Genomic DNA, 19,269 nt, shown 5'->3' on the forward strand with positions numbered 1-19,269 from the left:
GGGTCTCACGAAAACAGGCTGGTCTCACATGATCACAAGTCTATATATATATATATATATATATATATATATATATATATATATATATATATATATAAAACAAGTATTTCAAAAAGACCATAGATAAGCTCCACATCTCATATAAGCATATATGACATCTCATAAATTTTCCCTTTCTCTTATCCTTTGATTTTGCTCGACCTGTAATGTACATTTTTGAAACACAAAATGAGGGTTAGACCTTGAAGTCTAGTGAGAAATCTCTTTGATGTAATTATAGGGTGAAAATCACCAAATCAATTTATAAATCCATATTGTAATACCAACTGTTAGGACCAAAATTGTTCTAAATATCATGAAAGTTTTATTAAAACAATTTGGAAGTCTGCAGACTTATCTTCAGAGATCTGAAGAAGACTTCAGACTTTGGTTGAGCTAAGTCTGAAAAAGAAGACTTCAGACTTCGGGTGAAAGATATTTTAAAGTTACAAATCTAAAGAGTCATTCTTCAGAGTTATAAGTCTGAAGAGTCATTCTTTAGAGTTATACCTAGCTCCTTGATATACCTTCACAGTGTTTTGCTGTGAAGTTTCAAGTGTAAAAATGTAGTATCACAGATCTCACAAAAACAGACCGGTCTCATGTGATCCCAGGTCTCTCTCTCTCTCTCTCTCTCTCTCTATATATATATATATATATATATATATACTAGAAGGGTACTCGCACAAGGGTAGTGAGATACATCTCGATTTTAATATATATATATATAGGGTATATTTGAAATGTAACTCATTGTATTTGTACAACCAATGCAACCCAATCAATTAAGATATTTATGAAAATTATAAAAATTTATTTATTATAATTTAAATATTTATGAAATATGAATTCATTGCATTGTGATACAATGTGACCAATTCCTCCACTTAACAAATAGTACATGTATTTTTATATATTTATTACAGTTATCAGACAATTCTTTTTTTTTTTTGTTAATATTGGCTATGGCTTTTATATTTTTACTAAAAAAATGTTATAAAATATTGATGAAATTTATTTGTAATAAGTTATTTTATTAAGTAGCATTTTTATTATTTAACTATTTATATAAAAATACATCCGTCAAGCTAAATATTTTTATAAGACAAATAAATATGAAAATAAAGTGTGGTATGTACGGTTGTACCTATGGAATAAATAATATTGTTTTTTTTTCATGTGACTTTTACTTATTGACTTCACTTATTTGGATGAATGATTTATTATTTTCTGTTAATTTTATTTCAGATCAATGAAGTCCAAAAATAATGCTATTTAAAAGTATGTTGTTATTATATTTGATTGTGGCAATGAAGGTTCACCTTTGATGACTGCAAGATGTCTGTGTTCTCCAAGGGATTAGTCAGTGTGCGCATGATGTTTCGCAAACCCACGATTACCGACAAAAATATACAATGAACACATAGTTGGGTTTGAATAAAAAGATCCAAAAAAACCTTAATTAAAAATTGAAGTATTCATGGAAGATGTTTCTTCGAAGGTGCTTATGTTAACCTGCATTGAACAATTGGAAATATACAAATGACAAATAGTCAAATGCCAAACCAAAACATCCAAGAATTTACACCCAAGTTGAATCATTCAAGAGATATGTTTCATTTTGGTTGCTTGTTTTACTTGTACGGAGCAAATGGAAGGACATATTGTCGAGGCTATATCGAAAGATCCAAATATATCGTATTATTTTTTCTTGTATTGACCGTAACATTATAACTATAAAAAATATCAATAAAAAATGTAAAATCCCATATCAATTGAGATGGGGAACTCAGCTTACTTTATAAGGGACAAGATACATCCTCTATTAAATGTGTTTCAAAACCGTACGTGGGTGTGAACAAAATAAACAATATATAGTACGGTTGCAAACATCAATTATCCTTTAATGCAAACATATGTCAAAACATAATTAATGCATGGAAGTTTTGTAATGTAACGACCCACTAAAAACGCACGATATCCCATATATCAACTCATCACGACGAATACACATTGGGTCACTTTATACAAAACTATCAAAAGTCTACTACGGACATTTTACTTATAAAGCTCTTATACAATGGATAAGCCGGTGAAATTATAGGTAGATGAAGTTGTCTCGAGGCATGGCGTACAATTACCCATTGTCTTGGATTGAGGCAGTCGATTCATGTCTAACTTTTGGGATGGGTTACAAGATAACAATCACAAAGTTTGAATATTAGAGCTAATATGGACTTCTATCAGCATTATATTTAAGTCAGGTTACATCAACCACCAAAGTAGCAATCTCAAAATGTATGGGTTCTCTAAACATGTTATCTCACTTGTGCCTCTAAATGACGCTTCAAGCTCTAGGTCAATGCCCCTTAGGCTCAACCTTAGTATGCCCTACTAAAACATGACATTAAGATAAAGCGTTCGGTTAACGCCTAATGAGTTTTTCTTAAATAAACTTTATAATACATCAAATGCTGCCCACTTTTTGTAATCATTTTTACCACATCATTTTCAATTCATTAAATTTATAACTACATAAAATGTAGAAATCATATTTGGGACGAGGATGATGATGATGATGATGATGATGATGATGATGATGATGGTACTAGAAAAGAAAATCCCAAACGGATTCTAAAGGGTTGTTTGTTTACCTCTTAATAGTTTCATTAAGAGATAACTCTGAATTGTTAAAAGATGAATCTTGTTTGGCAAAAAAACGTCTGCATCTTAATGGTTTAAAATCCTCTGAATGATTTTGTATCTTGGGTCTTTCTTAACCATTAAGCACTATATTTTCATTGTAGTAATTACCAAACAATTATATTTCATTTTGCTCTATATCATGAGAGTCTCTTAAACATTCTGACCACTTAATTATTCTGCATCAAACCATTGACATTTTAATAAAGACGTGTGAGATTAATCCAATTTAATTGTTTGAATTTTGGTAATCATCTTAATGCAATTAATTTTGCATAATTGATCAATACTAATTGATAATTAATTCGGTTTGAATTTATCAAGTATTTGAATTATTCTCCAAATCATTTACCACATTCAAAATACAAATATTACACAAAATAAATTATTTATTTTTTTATTATTCATTGATTGGTTTTATTATATTGGATTTTGAACAGTTATAATTTTTTTTATCTATCGATGGTAATTAAAACCATAACTTTTATCTATTCAAAATGTATCAAAAAAAGATACTAAATGCAAATCCTATCATCGTAATGCCTTAAAATCTCCTTTGCTAAAAAATCAAAGCTTCAAAATCGTTTACATTCACTGCTCTCGCTACATCACGTGAATACATACCGATTTCTATCACAATACCTAAATTCCTCGGCACATCGTTGTTTCTTAACCATGCTTATAAATTTATCAAACGTATTTGAGTAACATAATTTACGGTGTGCAAGAATTAATATTCTTTGTAAAAGAAAGTCAATATATATATATATATATATATATATATATATATATATATATATATAGGGGAGCGATCAAATGCAAACCACTCAATTTGTACAAACCGTGCAAACCGCATTCAACCAAACATAATTTTTTATTTTGTTCATTTTTTTGTAATTATGAGRGGTTGATTAATCATTTTTATTGTGGAGGGTGTTAATCATAGATATTATCATCTTCATTATTTTAATTTTAAAGAAATACATGAAACAGTTTCATTAATGTTAGAGAAATACATGAAACAGTTTCATTAAGTATTATATGAAACAATTTCACAACCATATATGAAACAAATTCATCAAAAAAAGTATTATATGAAACAATTTCACAAGATTAAACAATTTCATGAAAAAATTTCATAAGATTAAACAATGAAATCGACAGATGAAGGTGGTTTGCACGGTTTACACAAATGAGAGCGGTTTTCATATGATCACTCCCCTATATATATATATATATATATATATATATATATATATATATTGATAAATAAGTTATTTTTAATAATAAAATCTAGGTTATAAAATAAAAGTTATAACCAACTAATACAAAATGAAATCTTTTAGTCTATAATACGTTATTTATATATTAAATTAAGGGGGTGTTTGGTTAACGGGTATTAAGCAGTAATCAATATGAATGAAAATAAAAGATTCTGTTTGGTTTTGTATAATATAATGAGCTCATTCCCCTAAAGAGCCCAAATTTTAATTCCAGGTTAAACTGGGAGGAATGAAAATTCATTCTCATTTTCATTCCTCTAACTGAACCACACACCCCCTAAGTAAAAATAAATTAACGAATGTCAATGTCATTGTCAACCCAATGCTTGTTGTCATGATTTTCAGTTTTTCATACTCAATTTTCGTAGGCAACGCTTTCGTTATTGTTTATGAAATTGCATTGTAGCTTCGCAGATTGTTATATATTTTACAAAAACAAAATATTTTTTACTCTAAAATAATATTTTCTTTTTATAAAAAAAATTGTACTACTTGAATTCCTGATAAATATAAAAAAGATCACTATTAACCAGGGACGAACCTACTTTGGTGGTTATGCCACCGTATTCCTCCGTCGAAGGGTAAATTTTTTTAGGTTCGTGAAAGGTGCAACCGTATTAATCTGTTTTGTGCCACTGTATGTATTTTGAAACTACAATAATAACAAATTTTATTTGATAAAGTTGGTTTGCAAGGCTTTTATTCCAGCCCAAACCCAAGTTTGAATAGTGTTAGTGTCATTTTCTTAATCAAATAGTGTCATCCATTGATTTTTTTTGTATATTTGTTTCTTATAGTCAAATGGTGTTATCGTTTGAAATTTTTTCTCTATAGTTTTTTCTTATAGTCAAATGGTGTCACCATTTAAAAAAATTTATGAGTCCGTCCCTACTATTAACTTAGACCACCTCAACTAATTATCTAAAATAAAGAACAGAGATATTTTGGACAAATTTTCGTTTTGCAAAATCTTTAAGAATTTATCTAAAATGGATAAAGAATGAGAGAGTATGCTAACGGATGTTTAGGTCAAATTGAGGAATGAAAATAGAATGAATTTTTCATTCCACCAATTTAACTTGAAACAAAAAATTTGACATTCTTGAAAAATGAGCTCATTATATTATATTAGAAGGTATTCGTGCAATGCAGCAAGATAAATCTTCATTTTAATTTTAGTTTTTATTTTTTGTTATCGATATAATACGATTTTATGTGGTTTTGAGAAAATGATAATGTTTTTTAATGAAATATAAATTTGAAGATAACATAAGAATATGAAAAACAAATCGATATTAATATCAATTTAACTATTTGATAATTATCGTTTTTTGTGTAATTTCTTTAATTCAATTTTTTATTATACGTTAATTTAGATTTAATAACAAAGTAATTTATTTTTGGTTTACTAAAATAATTTTTATAAAGATAATAACTAAAAATTCTGTTAGAACTTAATGATTATCTTAATTGATAATTTAGATTTTCTATATTTAAAATAAATGTTTATCTTGTATTTGATTATGTTTATCTGCAGTTAATTACACAAATTTAAAAATGGAGCTAGCAATGCAGCGAGATAAATCTCCATTTTAATGATTAGTTTTTATTTTTCACTATCGATATAATACGATTTTATATGGTTTTGAGAAAATGATAATGTTTTTTATTTTTTAATGAAATATAAATTTGAAGATAGCATAAAAATTTGAAAAACAAATCGATATTAGTATCAAATTAACTATTTGATAATTCTCGTGTTTTGTGTAACAGAATACTTATTTATTATTTTTATAAAATATTATATTATTAAATCTATATTAAATTATAATTAAAAATTTTGAATTAAGAAAATTACACCAAAATAAAGAACTTTTAAAAAGATTAATTTGATACTGATACCGATATATTTTTTTCAAAATTTATGATATTTTTAATTTATTTTTTATTCAAAAATAAAAAATTATCGTTTTTTTTAAAACACATAAAACCTTATTATATCAACATAAAAATAAAAACGAAACATTAAAATCAAGATATATATTCATCCATTCTCAACGAGTATCCTTCTCTTCTATATAAATCCATCATGCAACATCAACTTTTAAGGGTTAACAAACGTCATTAATTATACTTCGGCCATGTACAGAGTAGCAAGTGCCTCCGAGTATTTGGTCATCACCGGCTTCGGGATCGATGATATCAAAATCGCTAAAAAAGCATGGGTACTTCCCGGCCAATCCTATTCCATCTTCGACATCTCTCCGGTCAACTACACTTTCGAAGTTCAGGCCATGAGTGCCGAGAAACTCCCCTTCATCCTTCCCGCCGTATTCACCATCGGTCCACGCTCCGACGATATGGACAGTCTCCACAAATATGCTAAACTAATCTCTCCTCATGATAAGCTATCGCACCATGTGAACGAGCTCGTCAAGGGGATCATCGAGGGGGAGACGCGTGTCCTTGCTGCCTCCATGACCATGGAAGAGATCTTCAGAGGGACAAAGGATTTTAAGCAGGAGGTGTTCGAGAAAGTTCAGCTGGAATTGAATCAGTTTGGATTGTGGATCTACAACGCCAACGTCAAACAGCTGGTGGACGTTCCTGGACACGAGTATTTCTCGTATTTAGGGCAAAAAACACAAATGGAAGCTGCAAATCAAGCTAAAATTGATGTTTCTGAAGCCAGGATGAAGGTGATAATCATATTTGAATTTGAATTGCTTTTAGTTTTCAATTATAGATTAACAATCTCATGATTAATTGAGTTACGAGTTGGTGATTGATATACGATTGTTATGATATGATCGATTTAGGGTGAAATAGGGTCGAAGCTTCGAGAAGGGCAGACGCTGCAAAACGCAGCAAAGATAGATGCGGAGACGAGGATCATATCGACGCAAAATCAAGGACAGGGGAAGAAGGAGGAGATAAGGGTGTCAACAGAGGTGAAGGTGTTCCAGAACGAGAGGGAAGCTGAAGTGGCAGAGGCGAATGCAGAGCTGGCAATGAAGAAGGCAAAGTGGGCCAAGGATTCACAGGTGGCGGAGGTGGAGGCCAACAAAGCGGTGGCGCTTCGGGAGGCCGAGTTGCAGAAGGAGGTTGAAATCATGAACGCGTTGACTCAGACGGAAAAACTAAAGGCTGAGTTCTTGAGCAAAGCTAGCGTTGAATACGAAACTAAGGTAAATAAGATTTTTATTTTATTTTATTTACTGAATCGACAAACTTTTTAAGATAAATTTCATGCGGTATGATTAATTTATAGGCACCCCCTGGATACATTATAAATTTTCTCACATAGTTTATAGGCATCCCCTAGATACATTATAAATTTTCTTACATAGTTTATAGGCACCCCCTAGATAAATTTATTGGCTCCGTCTCTGGATGTAGGTATGTGTGATCAAAAAATTGTCGGGTTGATAAAATAGGTCTAACCAAGTCAAATTGAACCGTTTTTTACGGTTTGAGCGGTCTACTGGTCCAGTTCAGTCTGAAAAATAGTCAAACTGTTGGATCTGGTCTTATTTGTAGTTTCAATGTTTTTTGAATGGTTCGGACCAAACTAATCACCAAAATATGCATGCATTAACTATATTTGGACGTTTCTAGGCTCAACTTTTATAGCACGATCAAAAAAATCCGTCCAAGATATATTTTTTTTGTTTTATTATCAATTATCCGCATTACTTAAATCGGTGAAATTCAAAAATCCAGTTAAAAACAAAATCCAAAATCCCAAATCGTCCTTCTACTTGGTCAATGTTTGTTCAAAATTTCAGTTATTATTAATGAGACTTATTTTAATTTCTTTCAACATGCTCAAGCTCAATATATTTTTTTAAATTTTTTAAAGATAGATGTTTATTTTATAATTTGGTATAATATTTTTTTAGTAATGTTATATTGGTAGAAATTTCATTTTAGAGATGGATTTTATGATTTTTCTTAGTTTAAAACCCATAATAGAGCACAAATTGCCTAAACTAGTTTTATCAACTGTTTTTTGTGGTCTGGTTCAACTAATTTGATCATCATTCGGTATAAAAAAATTTATAAACTGTCATTGCAATTTGGTTTGTGGTTTAGGGGTCCCCAAATAAAACGGGATGAACCCAAAAATTGAGAGAAACCTCAGGACAATTCTTAACAGTAATTTACAAAATCAGAATATATTTAATATTAAGTGTTACAATGTGACCTATTTATAGACCTAATAAATCATAGAATACCTACAAAAACTTAGAAGATTAACTGAAAAAACAAAATAAAGGATAATTAAGAAATTAAATAATTTTTACCTAGAAAATCGAATAATAAATAAAAATTATAACATTTTGTTTTAATCTAGGAATTTTTCAAATCCGTTTTCCTTTATCTCATCTATCAATAAAAAGTCCGTTAAACCTTAGCTTTGCTCCACATCGTTGCTTAAACATAAATTATGTAACGAAAATGAATATTTGAAGTACACGAGCAATCAACATTTTGTGTGAAATATTCGTTAATTAAGATGTAAAAAACAGTACAATGATATTTTTATCATGTTTTCTAATATGATAATTTGATGTAAGCAAAGGTACAAGAGGCCAATTGGGAGTTATACAAGAAGCAAAAGGATGCCGAAGCAATTTTGTATGAGAAAGAAAAAGAAGCCGAGGCTCAAAAGGCAATAGCCGAAGCCACACTTTACGCTCGCCAACAAATAGCCAATGGTGAATTATACGCAAAACAAAAGGAAGCAGAGGGTCTTGTTGCCCTTGCCCAAGCCCAAGGTACCTACATACACACCCTTTTGGGTGCATTGGGCGGAAACTATGCAGCTTTAAGAGATTATTTGATGATTAACGGAGGAATATATCAAGAAATGGCCAAGATTAACGGAGAGGCTGTCAAGGGACTGCAACCAAAGATTAGCATTTGGACCGGCGCAAGTGGTGGCGGAGAGGGCATCGATGGTGCTGCTATGAAGGAAGTTGCCGGTGTCTATAAGATGTTGCCACCGTTGTTTAACACGGTTCATGAGCAAACCGGGATGTTGCCTCCAACTTGGATGGGCAAGATCACTGAATCTTAATCATTCAAGTTTTTTGCATAAATGTTTTCAAGTTTTTGTCTTGAAACATTAATATTTAAATACTTTTTACATGTTGAAAAGTATGTTTGTGTTCAGTTGTGTGGTTTTTGTCCAATGGTTGTCTTCTCTTTTCGTACGTCGTATGTATATGTAAGCATTGAATACTCGATTGCAATGAAAATTATATATGGTAATGTGGGGTTGGGTTCACGTGAGATCAAGGGTTTTTCGTGAGACCTGTAAGACCAATTTATGTTCATTGATCAACTTTATAAGCTAATGATCTAATGGTTAAAAGTTGCACGGTGACAATTTTGTGATTGTTGAGAAATCTCGTGGCGTTTATGAATGTTTAAATTGTCAGATTGTAGATCTAATCCAAGGGTTGAGAATTGGTCTTACGGGTCTCACGGAAAATCTTTGGTCTCACATGATCCCAAGTCTGGTAATGTGATTGAGGAGGGCATATGAATAACAACCCTATTAAATATTATAAAATTTTCAATTTTTCATATAATTTACTTAATTCAAAGTTTTATTATAATTGTAATATCCAATTAAAATAAAGATATAAATTATTTTGAATTTCATGATAAGCTATCGCACCATGTGAAGGAGCTCGTCAAGGGGATCATCGAGGGGGAGACTTGTGTCCTGGTTGCCTCCATGACCATGGAAGAGATCTTCAAAAGGGACGAAGGAGATTAAGAAGGAGGTGTTCGAGAAAGTTCAGCTGGAATTGAATCAATTTGGATTGTGGATCTACAATGCCAATGTGACAGTTGGTAGATGTTCCTGGACACGAGTATTTCTCGTATTTAGGGCAAAAAACACAAATGGGAGCTGCAAATCAAGATAAGATAGATGTTTCTGAAGCCAACATGAAGGTGATACTCATATTTGAAATGCTTTTAGTTTTCAGTTGTAGATCAACAATATCATGATTAATTGAGTTGGTGATTGCCAATTGATATGATTGATTTAGGGTAAAATAGGATCAAAGCTTCGAGATGGGCAGACGCTGCAAACCGCAGCAAAGATAGATGCAGAGACGAAGATCATATCGACGCAGAGGCATGGACAGCGTAAGGAGGAGATAAGGGTGTCGACGGAGGTTTTCATTAATACAAGTATCTAAGGTTTTTTTAGAACATAAGTATATGATTTCTTTTAGTTTTTTTACTATTTTGGTAATAAGTTAACACCATTGGATGCCATGAATTACCAATGACGCATGAAGTATCTATTAACTCGTTGAGTTTAATAGCTGATTTAAAAACCAAATAACCAAAGGGTAGTGTCTGATTGGTTTGAACTTGGCTCCAAAGTTCAAAAGTACTAGGAGGTCCCAGTTTCAAATCCAAGGAGGAATAAAAATCCTCTTGTGGCCACGGAGGTTCAAATGTGGTGACTTCGGGCCATCTGCAAAGCAGGTGATCGTCCTGGGATTAGTCGGCTCGCATAACGAGTTGGATATCTAGGTTAATTAATAAAAAAAAACCGAATACAGCCACAATGTCGTTACGCAATTTAAATCATTTATCAGACCATTGAAAACAAACCAGATGCTTTTAGAATAAAGAAAGCATTAAATCTATAAATAAATGAATAAAAACTGGACTTTGATTATAACTTGAACCCATATATGGCTTGTCTTCTAAACAGATGTTTTGACCCCGAAATAGATTTACCCGAAAACGCAATATAATTCCTCCATAACGAGTGTTTTTATGTTAGCCCAAAAATAGCTCTAATGTGATCAAACTCTGTTAACAACAGATGGAGATCGTATGTTGTTAAGAGGAAGAGGACAGATGAATATACATACACCTTATCTCCCGCCTGCAAATAGTTTAAACATTGGCCGACCATCTTAAGGCCCCCAGTTTGGGATGTTTTCGGTGGCCTCATTCACCATTTTCACAAGCGTTACCTGCCATTTTTCTAAATTAGTTCATGAAAGAGGGTTCAAGTAGACTCATCGGGAGATATACTGTGTTTGTTTGGTTTGTTTTTTAGAATTAAAAGCTTACCACACTTTCGGGGACACCAGGTGGAGGAAGTGGAAGGTTTCTTGGAGGATAGAAGGTATCGAACGATCTTTTGTCAAATCTCCACTCCCCGATCTTTCCATATGTCAACTTACCCTGTAAACAGTTCAACACACTTGTCAAATTAGTTAGCTTTTCTAGGAGAAGTTGATTAGCTGAAATGTCGTACCTCCATAGTATAGTCGCATCCGTATGTGTAGTGAATTATAAACTTATCGCCAATTTCCGTGTCCCATGGCGGCTATCACATATATAGTACCCAAAACAAACAAAAAACTACATTAGTAATGAACCATGAAACCCATGGTCCCCAAAGATAACAGTCAGAGAAATCCCCAGTGGCCATGAGGAGACTCGAACTAGCGACCGCCTTTATTTGCTAGTTGAGGAATATAATATCATATAGAAAAATAAGAACATGAAACTAATGAACCTGGAGCATGAAGTCCTTGTGTAAGATGTTACCAACACCATGGAATGCAGATGAAACAGCATAAGCATACCTGCGTAACAGCAATATATGTTAACTGAAAAGTGGTCGAATCAGAAAATACTAAAACGGGCAAAGTCTTGATTATTACATCTCGAGGACCCAACCGAAAGCCTTATCAGCTTCATGGTCTTTTTTCATTGCCAACGACACGTTCATCCACGTGGGGGCGATCTTTTTAAGCGATTCCTTAACCATGAACAAAAACAAGAAAAAGATCATATTGAAGGAAACCGAAATCTGAATCTATGTACCAAACGAGCCCGGTATATCCCAGCCAGAGGTGGGGTGGGTTGTAAGCAGAGCTAACCCCTATCCAAAATAGTAGATATATTGTTTCCGTAAATTTATAAAGTAGTTTTCATGAGCATAGTTTTATGTACCTTCCCAACAATAACGGGCGAATTTCCAATAGGATCAATATTGGTTATCGGGCCCTTGTCTTCGGGGAAGAACTTTCTAAGAACCGACTCGTACTTTTTAGGTTCAATATAAAAGAAGGGGAATGCTGCTCCAAGGCCGTCTCTAGACAAATTTGGTATTGGTTTAACGATAACATGATCTGGCTCTGACATCAAGATATAGCTGCATATGATGTAAAAACAAGCCATTGAAGATTACACATATATGAATGTATATATGTTTTGAGTTCAAAGACAAATACGAGAAGAGTGAAAAGAGCGGATTTATGTTTCTACATACTCTTCCTTAATCTCTGCTTGTTGAAGCCATTGCACAAATGCCCAAGGTCTATTTAGGACTATATAACCCTGAAAAATACCGCAAATTGATCATAGTTGAAGGAAATTAATTTACTAGTGGAAAATAAGTGTAAATATAAGTAAACAAGACACGAAGCAACGTTTCCTTCCACATGCTCATATATGACATCAATCCGTTGGTGTATCAGTCCTACTTCAACATGTATCAATTTTGAGCGGCTCTATCCATATTCATGATGAATAATGATTATTCATCATGAATAATACATGAAATAGTTAGTTCCTAGGTTCTTAAAATATTTATGGTCCTCATTTGAACATTCCTCAAGCATGCTAATACCATTGGGCTAAAGGTCACTTGGGTTCTCTGGTATATTACACTCGTAACCCTATCCATCATTGTAGGGCCATATATCCACCTTCGAGTTTGATTTATTGCTAAGCTCATCATCCTATGTACATACCTCCTCCTCTTCAAACCAAACCAAACCAAACAGACCCAATGATTCGCATGTAAAGTTGATACTCTATTAATCACCATCGAAAACTATTGTCTATGAAAGTAAAAATCCCTCAAAAGTAAGTGGATCGGGTAGCTCATTTGATGAATTCACATGTGGGGTTTTGAGACCAAAAGGAACTCATTTCCACACTCACCAAATTTATCAAACATTAACCAAAAGTTATCAAGCATCAATTCATTCTAGACCTACTTTGAACAAGAATCAAACAATCAAAACCAATCTCCCCAAATATGTAAACAAGTTATGAATCTAAATGTATCAGAAAAAGGCCAAGACGATTATCTATATGTTCTTAAAGTCAGAAACCACCAACTTTAAACTAGAAGATGCCCATCAGGTCAAGTCAAACTAGAATCAGTGGTCTTCTCTTTGTCTATAGACAGATATATACATCAAAATTACACACACAAATAGAAACATAATATGGTTCAATGCATAAATCAACTTCTCAATAATCAAAACCTTCTCAGTTTTGAAATTAAAAGATACCCACTAATGGTACTTCAAATAAACTGTGGGTTTCTCTCTACTTAAAGCATGCACACTCTCAATGTTTCAAAAAAGGAAGTCTCACTTTGACTTTGAAAAGTCAAAACGATCGCCTTTCAAATCAAAATCCACAATAAGACATTGAGTTCTTACACCAAATTATCTCTTTCTAGTTATATATCTATTACTAATTGTTCAATGTAGGTATCAATTTCTTCCCAAACCAAAGATTCGTCTAAAATTTGAAGCTCAAAACATACCCATTTGACATTAGAAGTCAAAATTTGACTTCCTTGGAAAGATGAAGCAAGAACAAAAACCTAATTTCCTAAATCAAAGGATTCAAAATTTGTTGGAATTAAGAGATACCCATATGATCATTTCAACAATTATACCTGATCTGTACCAGGGGGGAGTGGCTGAGCAACAAAAGTAGGGATCTCATCCATAAACTTATCAGCCTTTCCAGAATGCAAGATCCTCGTAAATCCACCCATTTCACAATTAACTCCACCATTTTTTTTCATCTTCTTAAACCAATAATACATGATCCTAGTCTGCCATGTATTATAAACAGAATCAGAGGCAGTAACTGCAGTATGAAACAGCCTCTTCTTGCTGGCGGAAGCTGACTTTCTATCACCGGGCATCTTGATGATGGGGTCGACAGAAAGAACCCCTTGCGACGAACCTGGAAGCTCTTGCCTGAGTGGAGCATTGGCCGAAATAATGATGTTGTATGTGATTAGAGCAACCGAAAAGGTTATAATCAAAGTGAAGAAGAAATTCCCACAACCCATGATCCAAAATTCAATGTTTTTGAATCTTTTTACATGTAGAAATTTGGGAAACTTTTGGGAATTTGGAAGGAGAGAAGTGGGAGGAAAGAGGGGTGGAGAAGAAGAAGAAGAAGAAGAAGAAAAAAGTCGTATGTGTTTTGGTTGTAATCCATAGAGGTATGCGCGAGTAGTTGAAGAATACAAAAATGGCTGACCCGACCAAACCCCTCCTAAAAGATTCTTTTTGAAAATTTAACACCTGCAAATTAATTGAAAAAAATGCTGTTTTATTTATTTATTTAATCCAAAATTTACTATTTTATTAAATAACAATTACTAGTGACATTGATGATGCACAATAAGGTAAAATAAGATGGTTTTTTAAGCGTTTTGTTAAAATAAGGTAGTTTTAATTTGTTTTGTAAAACTAGGGTGGTAGACTTCTTTAACTGTTTTGAATTCAACTCTTTTTAATATGATAACAGATTTCAATTACACATTGACCTTTTTTTAGTTATTATATTATACCCTCGTTATATATTTTGTATAAATTTAATTATTGTAAATATATAATTAAAATTAATTTATTTTATTTAACAATTTTATTTTATGATTCATTTATTTATATATTTACAATAGTTAAAGGGAAAAAAGAGGTGTAATTTTTTACACCCATTTTTTCTCTTTATTTAATTTAATTATATAAAATCAAATCAACTAAAATGTTTAAAAGGTCTAAAATCAATTCTTTTCAAAATGTTTAAAATCGTGTAAAATCAAATCAATTAAAAAAAATATTGTGTGTAATCAAATCAACGTGATTTTACTTGTTAGAAATGTGTAAAATCAATTAACATAATTTTTTTTAAAGATTATATAAAATCAATTAAATTAAAAACATTTAAAATTATGTGGATCATGCCACCAATCTGGTCATAATCGAAAAAATTGTCCAAATTCTAAACCAAGATTCAATTTGTTGTGAAATCTGCAATTTTATTTTAATTGGTGTTGTAATACCGTGAGATGATAATTTTAATTTGATGCTTCATTTTATCAACTTATTGTATTTCTTATTTTGTATATTGTATGTTGTTTATTTAAATGAAGAATTATGTCTTTATATTTTATTTATATCCATACAAAGTGTTGTTTATAATGTTTTTAATTTAAAATAAAGTTAAAAATAAAATAACAGTAATATCCAATATTCAATATCGATATCAATTTGAAGGAATTAGTAAAATATTTTTAATAAAGTAATTTATTAAAAAAAACTAATAAAATATAGATGAAATTGTGTAGTTGAAAAGAAAATGGCGTAATGAAAAAATAAAGTTCTTGAATAAAGGTTTTAATTAAAAAATAATAATAAATGACGTAATTGAAAAGAAAATTATGTATATATAAAACCCGTCTAATTGAAAAGAAATGTAATAAAAATTTAGACATATAATTAAAAAAAATAAAGAAAAGAAAATGGTGTAATTAAAATTTGTTTAAAAAGTTAAGGGTTGAAGTTGTAAAGGCATTTTTAGGAAGCATTTAGGCAGGGAATGGATCCTGATCCGTCGAGTAACCCGGTCCACCCGTTTCGTTCGAGGACGAGGATTCCCCACTAAATTGGGGAAGGGGACGGGGATCCCCGTTTGTCTCAAACCGGGGACGGGGATGGTACTCTTTGCCCGTCCCGTACCCATTATATATATTAATTAATTATATATATATATATATATATATATATATAATTTCAACCGGTAATTCATAATTTCATATTTTCTAACTAGGTTTATAATCTAAAATTGTTATTTTTTGGATGTTAATATGTAATATTTTAGATGTCAAGTAAAAATACAATTACTCGATAAGTTTTGTATATTACTCGATATGGTTTTATATTACTCAATATCTTTTGGTACATGTGACTTTAAGCTTTTTCAGATTAAACTGAATTTTTTTTTGCTTTAAGTTATTAGTTCTTATATGATGTTATGGTTTTTTTGTGTTAAATTAAATTCATTTTGATTTTAGTTTTATTGAAAATGTTTGAGATTTAAACATGTATGATCTTTCACATATTTCATTTAAAATAACTTATATGAATGAAAACAAAAATCCCCGTTTCCCCGTTGAGGATCCCCGTTCCTTGTTGAAGATGAGAATGTGATTATATTATCCGGCAGGGATAGAGATAAATAATCAAGAACAGGACAGGGATTGAGGTCCCCGCGCCATTCCCATGCCTAGAAGCATTTTAATGACCTATTTTCGCAAAAAAAAAATCTCTTTAATTACAAACTGTCAAATACTTAAAAGTAATAATTATTTAGTAGACTTTTATTCAATTTTATCAAATAAACACTTTAATTAATGAATCTATGTGATATCATATTCTTTGCTGTTATTATTTAACTTATTTGAAATTATCCTTTTTCTTTTGTACTTATAAAATACATTTACGTTTTAGGTTTAAAAACATACTTAATCATCCACGTATTAAAAACACTACAAAATTACTGATTCGTTCTAACCATCGTAAGCATGGAACTGATGCAATGCTCATATTTAGTAATTCAGTTAAGAACATTCGTTGGTATTTACTTGGTTTAATAATCATATAGTGACATTATTCGAAAGTGTAATACCTTACCTCTTGAAATAGACATCTAACCTAACATCACATGAAAATCCAATGAATAGACGTGTCTTTAACTTTAACTGATTAAACCCTACAAGGTGTGCACACAAAACAAATTTGCATTGCAAGTTACAATCAAAAAGGGATAAAGGTATGGGACCAACGAATGGTTAAAATCAAGAAACTTTTAGACCAATTAACACGAACTCATCGATCCTTCATATATTCATAGTAGACGAGATGACCATGTTATAGTAGGAATCAACCAAGTCTTAGGGCCAAGATGATCGACTTCGACCATATATTTATTGTTATAATCCTTACGATAATATGAAAGAAGAAAGTAAAAACATGTCCGTTTTTGGATGCTTAAACAAAATGACGTAATTCAAGTCTTTTGTAGTGGAAGTAAGACTAAGATGCGTGTAATGTAAAGCAAAACCTTAAAAAATTTATCTTTATGCATAAACAACAGCCTGTACGCGTATACAGTGACTCCTGTTTTACTATTTATATCAAATCGTAAAGTAATTTACAGTCTAAACTTTCGCATTTGTTTTGTTCAAAAATGAAATTCCTGGTTAATTTATGGATTCTTATGGTGTCTGTCTTTCTTCTCATCCCCGATTTCTATTTCTAGTAAATGAGTGTTTGACAGTTGCTGAATGATTTGGTACATAATGATTAAGAGGGTCTCATGATATAGTGCAAAATGAAATATTATTGTTTGATAATTGTTTACAATGAAAGTAGGGCGTTTAATAGTTAAGGGAGACTCATGATACAAAATCATTTAGATGATTTTAAAATCATTTAGATGATTTTAAAACCATTAAGAGGCAGACTTTTTTTTTTGCCAAACAAGATTCACCTTTTAATGATTCAGAGACTGCTTCTTAATTGAACTATTAAGAAAACTATTAAGAGATAAACAAACAATCCCTAAGTGATGATTTTTTTTATTTATATATTATAAAAGAAACTCACACATGCTCATAACTTTTAGTGAAATTGAAGCTCTTGGGATTCTAAAAAGGTTGGGGTTACCCGATACCGTTAGGCCGAATGCCTCATCTTTAGGTTAAAAAGAGGATGGTAAGAGAATAATAACATGTGTGGATTAACCTTCTGTTCAATACGAGAACCGTGTAAAGTTTTTGTATGACAAAAAATATCTTACTAGAACCTTATATTACGTAACATATAAGTGATGAATATAATACATGATTCAAAAAAACAACAAAAGCTACAATCATTTTTCTACTTGGAGTCTCGGTTTTTGAAATAAAAATTATTACACGTTCTATTATAACAATTTCAGAAAAATCAAGTCACTGCCTCCGTTATTGTTAACTATCAAAAGTAAAATAAATGGTAAAATAGATAAGACACTATTTTTTATATTTATTTTTTATCTTAAACTTAAGCAACTAATTAAATTATACGTGAAAAACTGCAAATATATAAAAAAACAAGATAACAAATTCAAAATTATAAAATATGGAAACTATAGGAAAGAAATTGTACGCAAATAAAAGATTGTAGTTCAATAATAATGAAGATTCATCTAAAATCAAAACCTTTGATAAAAACACAGTTAGGGTTTTAAGCACGGATGAAAACACCGATTCTCCTCCCAGTGACGAATAAAAAAAAAAGGCTACAATATGTGAAAAACAGGAGAGAAAAAAAAGTATCAAATCCTTGAAATACAAAATGATTGGAACATTTTAAAATCAAAGTCTTGAACACCTTTTATAAGCACGAACACTGTTTTAAAATCAAAACCCATCAATTACAAAGACTATTTTGAAATGGGGCTTGAAGGAGTAGGCATCAACGGTGGAGCGATGGAAGAGAGTCCAATGATGATCGTCTGTAGCTAGGTGATGACTTGCATCATTTGATACACTTGTCATGGTTCTTCAATCACCACCCAAATTGATCCATGATACGAGATGCCGATTGAAATATGACGCTATCATTGGTATGCAGTAAATTATAATGAAATGTTCTTTCTGGGTTTACGTCTTTTGGTAAATAGTCAGTGACCAATAATGTTTAACATCTAGTTTTTCGGTATATGCAAAGTTAATTCTCTATTGATTTTCTACCGATCTAGGCTTCAGGATTTTCGATTTATGTTCAATTTTTTCGTTTATGCTTTGATTATTTTTGGTTTTTTGTTTGACTTTTGAATTTGTCGTTTTAAAAATCGTTGATTGATACAAAATACATTTATAACTTGATTTGAAAACGTTATTTGACATTCTATAGTTTGGTTCCAAGTAAAGACGGAAGGAAAATGATTCCATTTGTTAAAAAGCAATACGAATTTTTGAGAACGAAATTCTTGTAAGAGAGAGAGAGTTCTAATACCCAAAAACTTCCTGGTCTATTTATAATCAAGAAAAGTAAAAGGGGCGAGGTTGTAAATAAAGTGGGAATCGGGGAATGATCTGTAATTG

General features: G+C 31.4%; 2 protein-coding genes across 2 annotated transcripts; one reads left to right on the plus strand and one right to left on the minus strand.

Annotated features, from left to right (window-relative positions):
* Positions 1-6,166: 6,166 nt before the first annotated feature.
* On the plus strand, positions 6,167-9,286 carry LOC112522115 (flotillin-like protein 4). Its single transcript, XM_025131193.1, has 3 exons — positions 6,167-6,724; positions 6,845-7,213; positions 8,611-9,286. Exons 1-3 carry the CDS (start codon positions 6,167-6,169, stop codon positions 9,106-9,108), a joined length of 1,425 nt encoding a protein of 474 aa, XP_024986961.1. The 3' UTR covers positions 9,109-9,286.
* A 1,426-nt stretch (positions 9,287-10,712) lies between these two features.
* LOC112521265 (hydroxyproline O-arabinosyltransferase 1) lies at positions 10,713-14,356 on the minus strand. Its single transcript, XM_025130025.1, has 8 exons — positions 13,780-14,356; positions 12,352-12,419; positions 12,033-12,234; positions 11,741-11,838; positions 11,593-11,662; positions 11,329-11,400; positions 11,142-11,255; positions 10,713-11,041 (listed from the first exon to the last, which is right to left on the minus strand). The coding sequence occupies exons 1-8, from the start codon at positions 14,182-14,184 to the stop codon at positions 10,982-10,984; spliced, it is 1,089 nt and encodes a 362-aa protein (XP_024985793.1). The 5' UTR covers positions 14,185-14,356; the 3' UTR covers positions 10,713-10,981.
* Positions 14,357-19,269: the final 4,913 nt, after the last annotated feature.

This window comes from Cynara cardunculus (genome assembly GCF_001531365.2).
Source record: "Cynara cardunculus var. scolymus isolate 2C chromosome LG 11, CcrdV1, whole genome shotgun sequence".
NCBI lineage: Eukaryota > Viridiplantae > Streptophyta > Magnoliopsida > Asterales > Asteraceae > Cynara > Cynara cardunculus.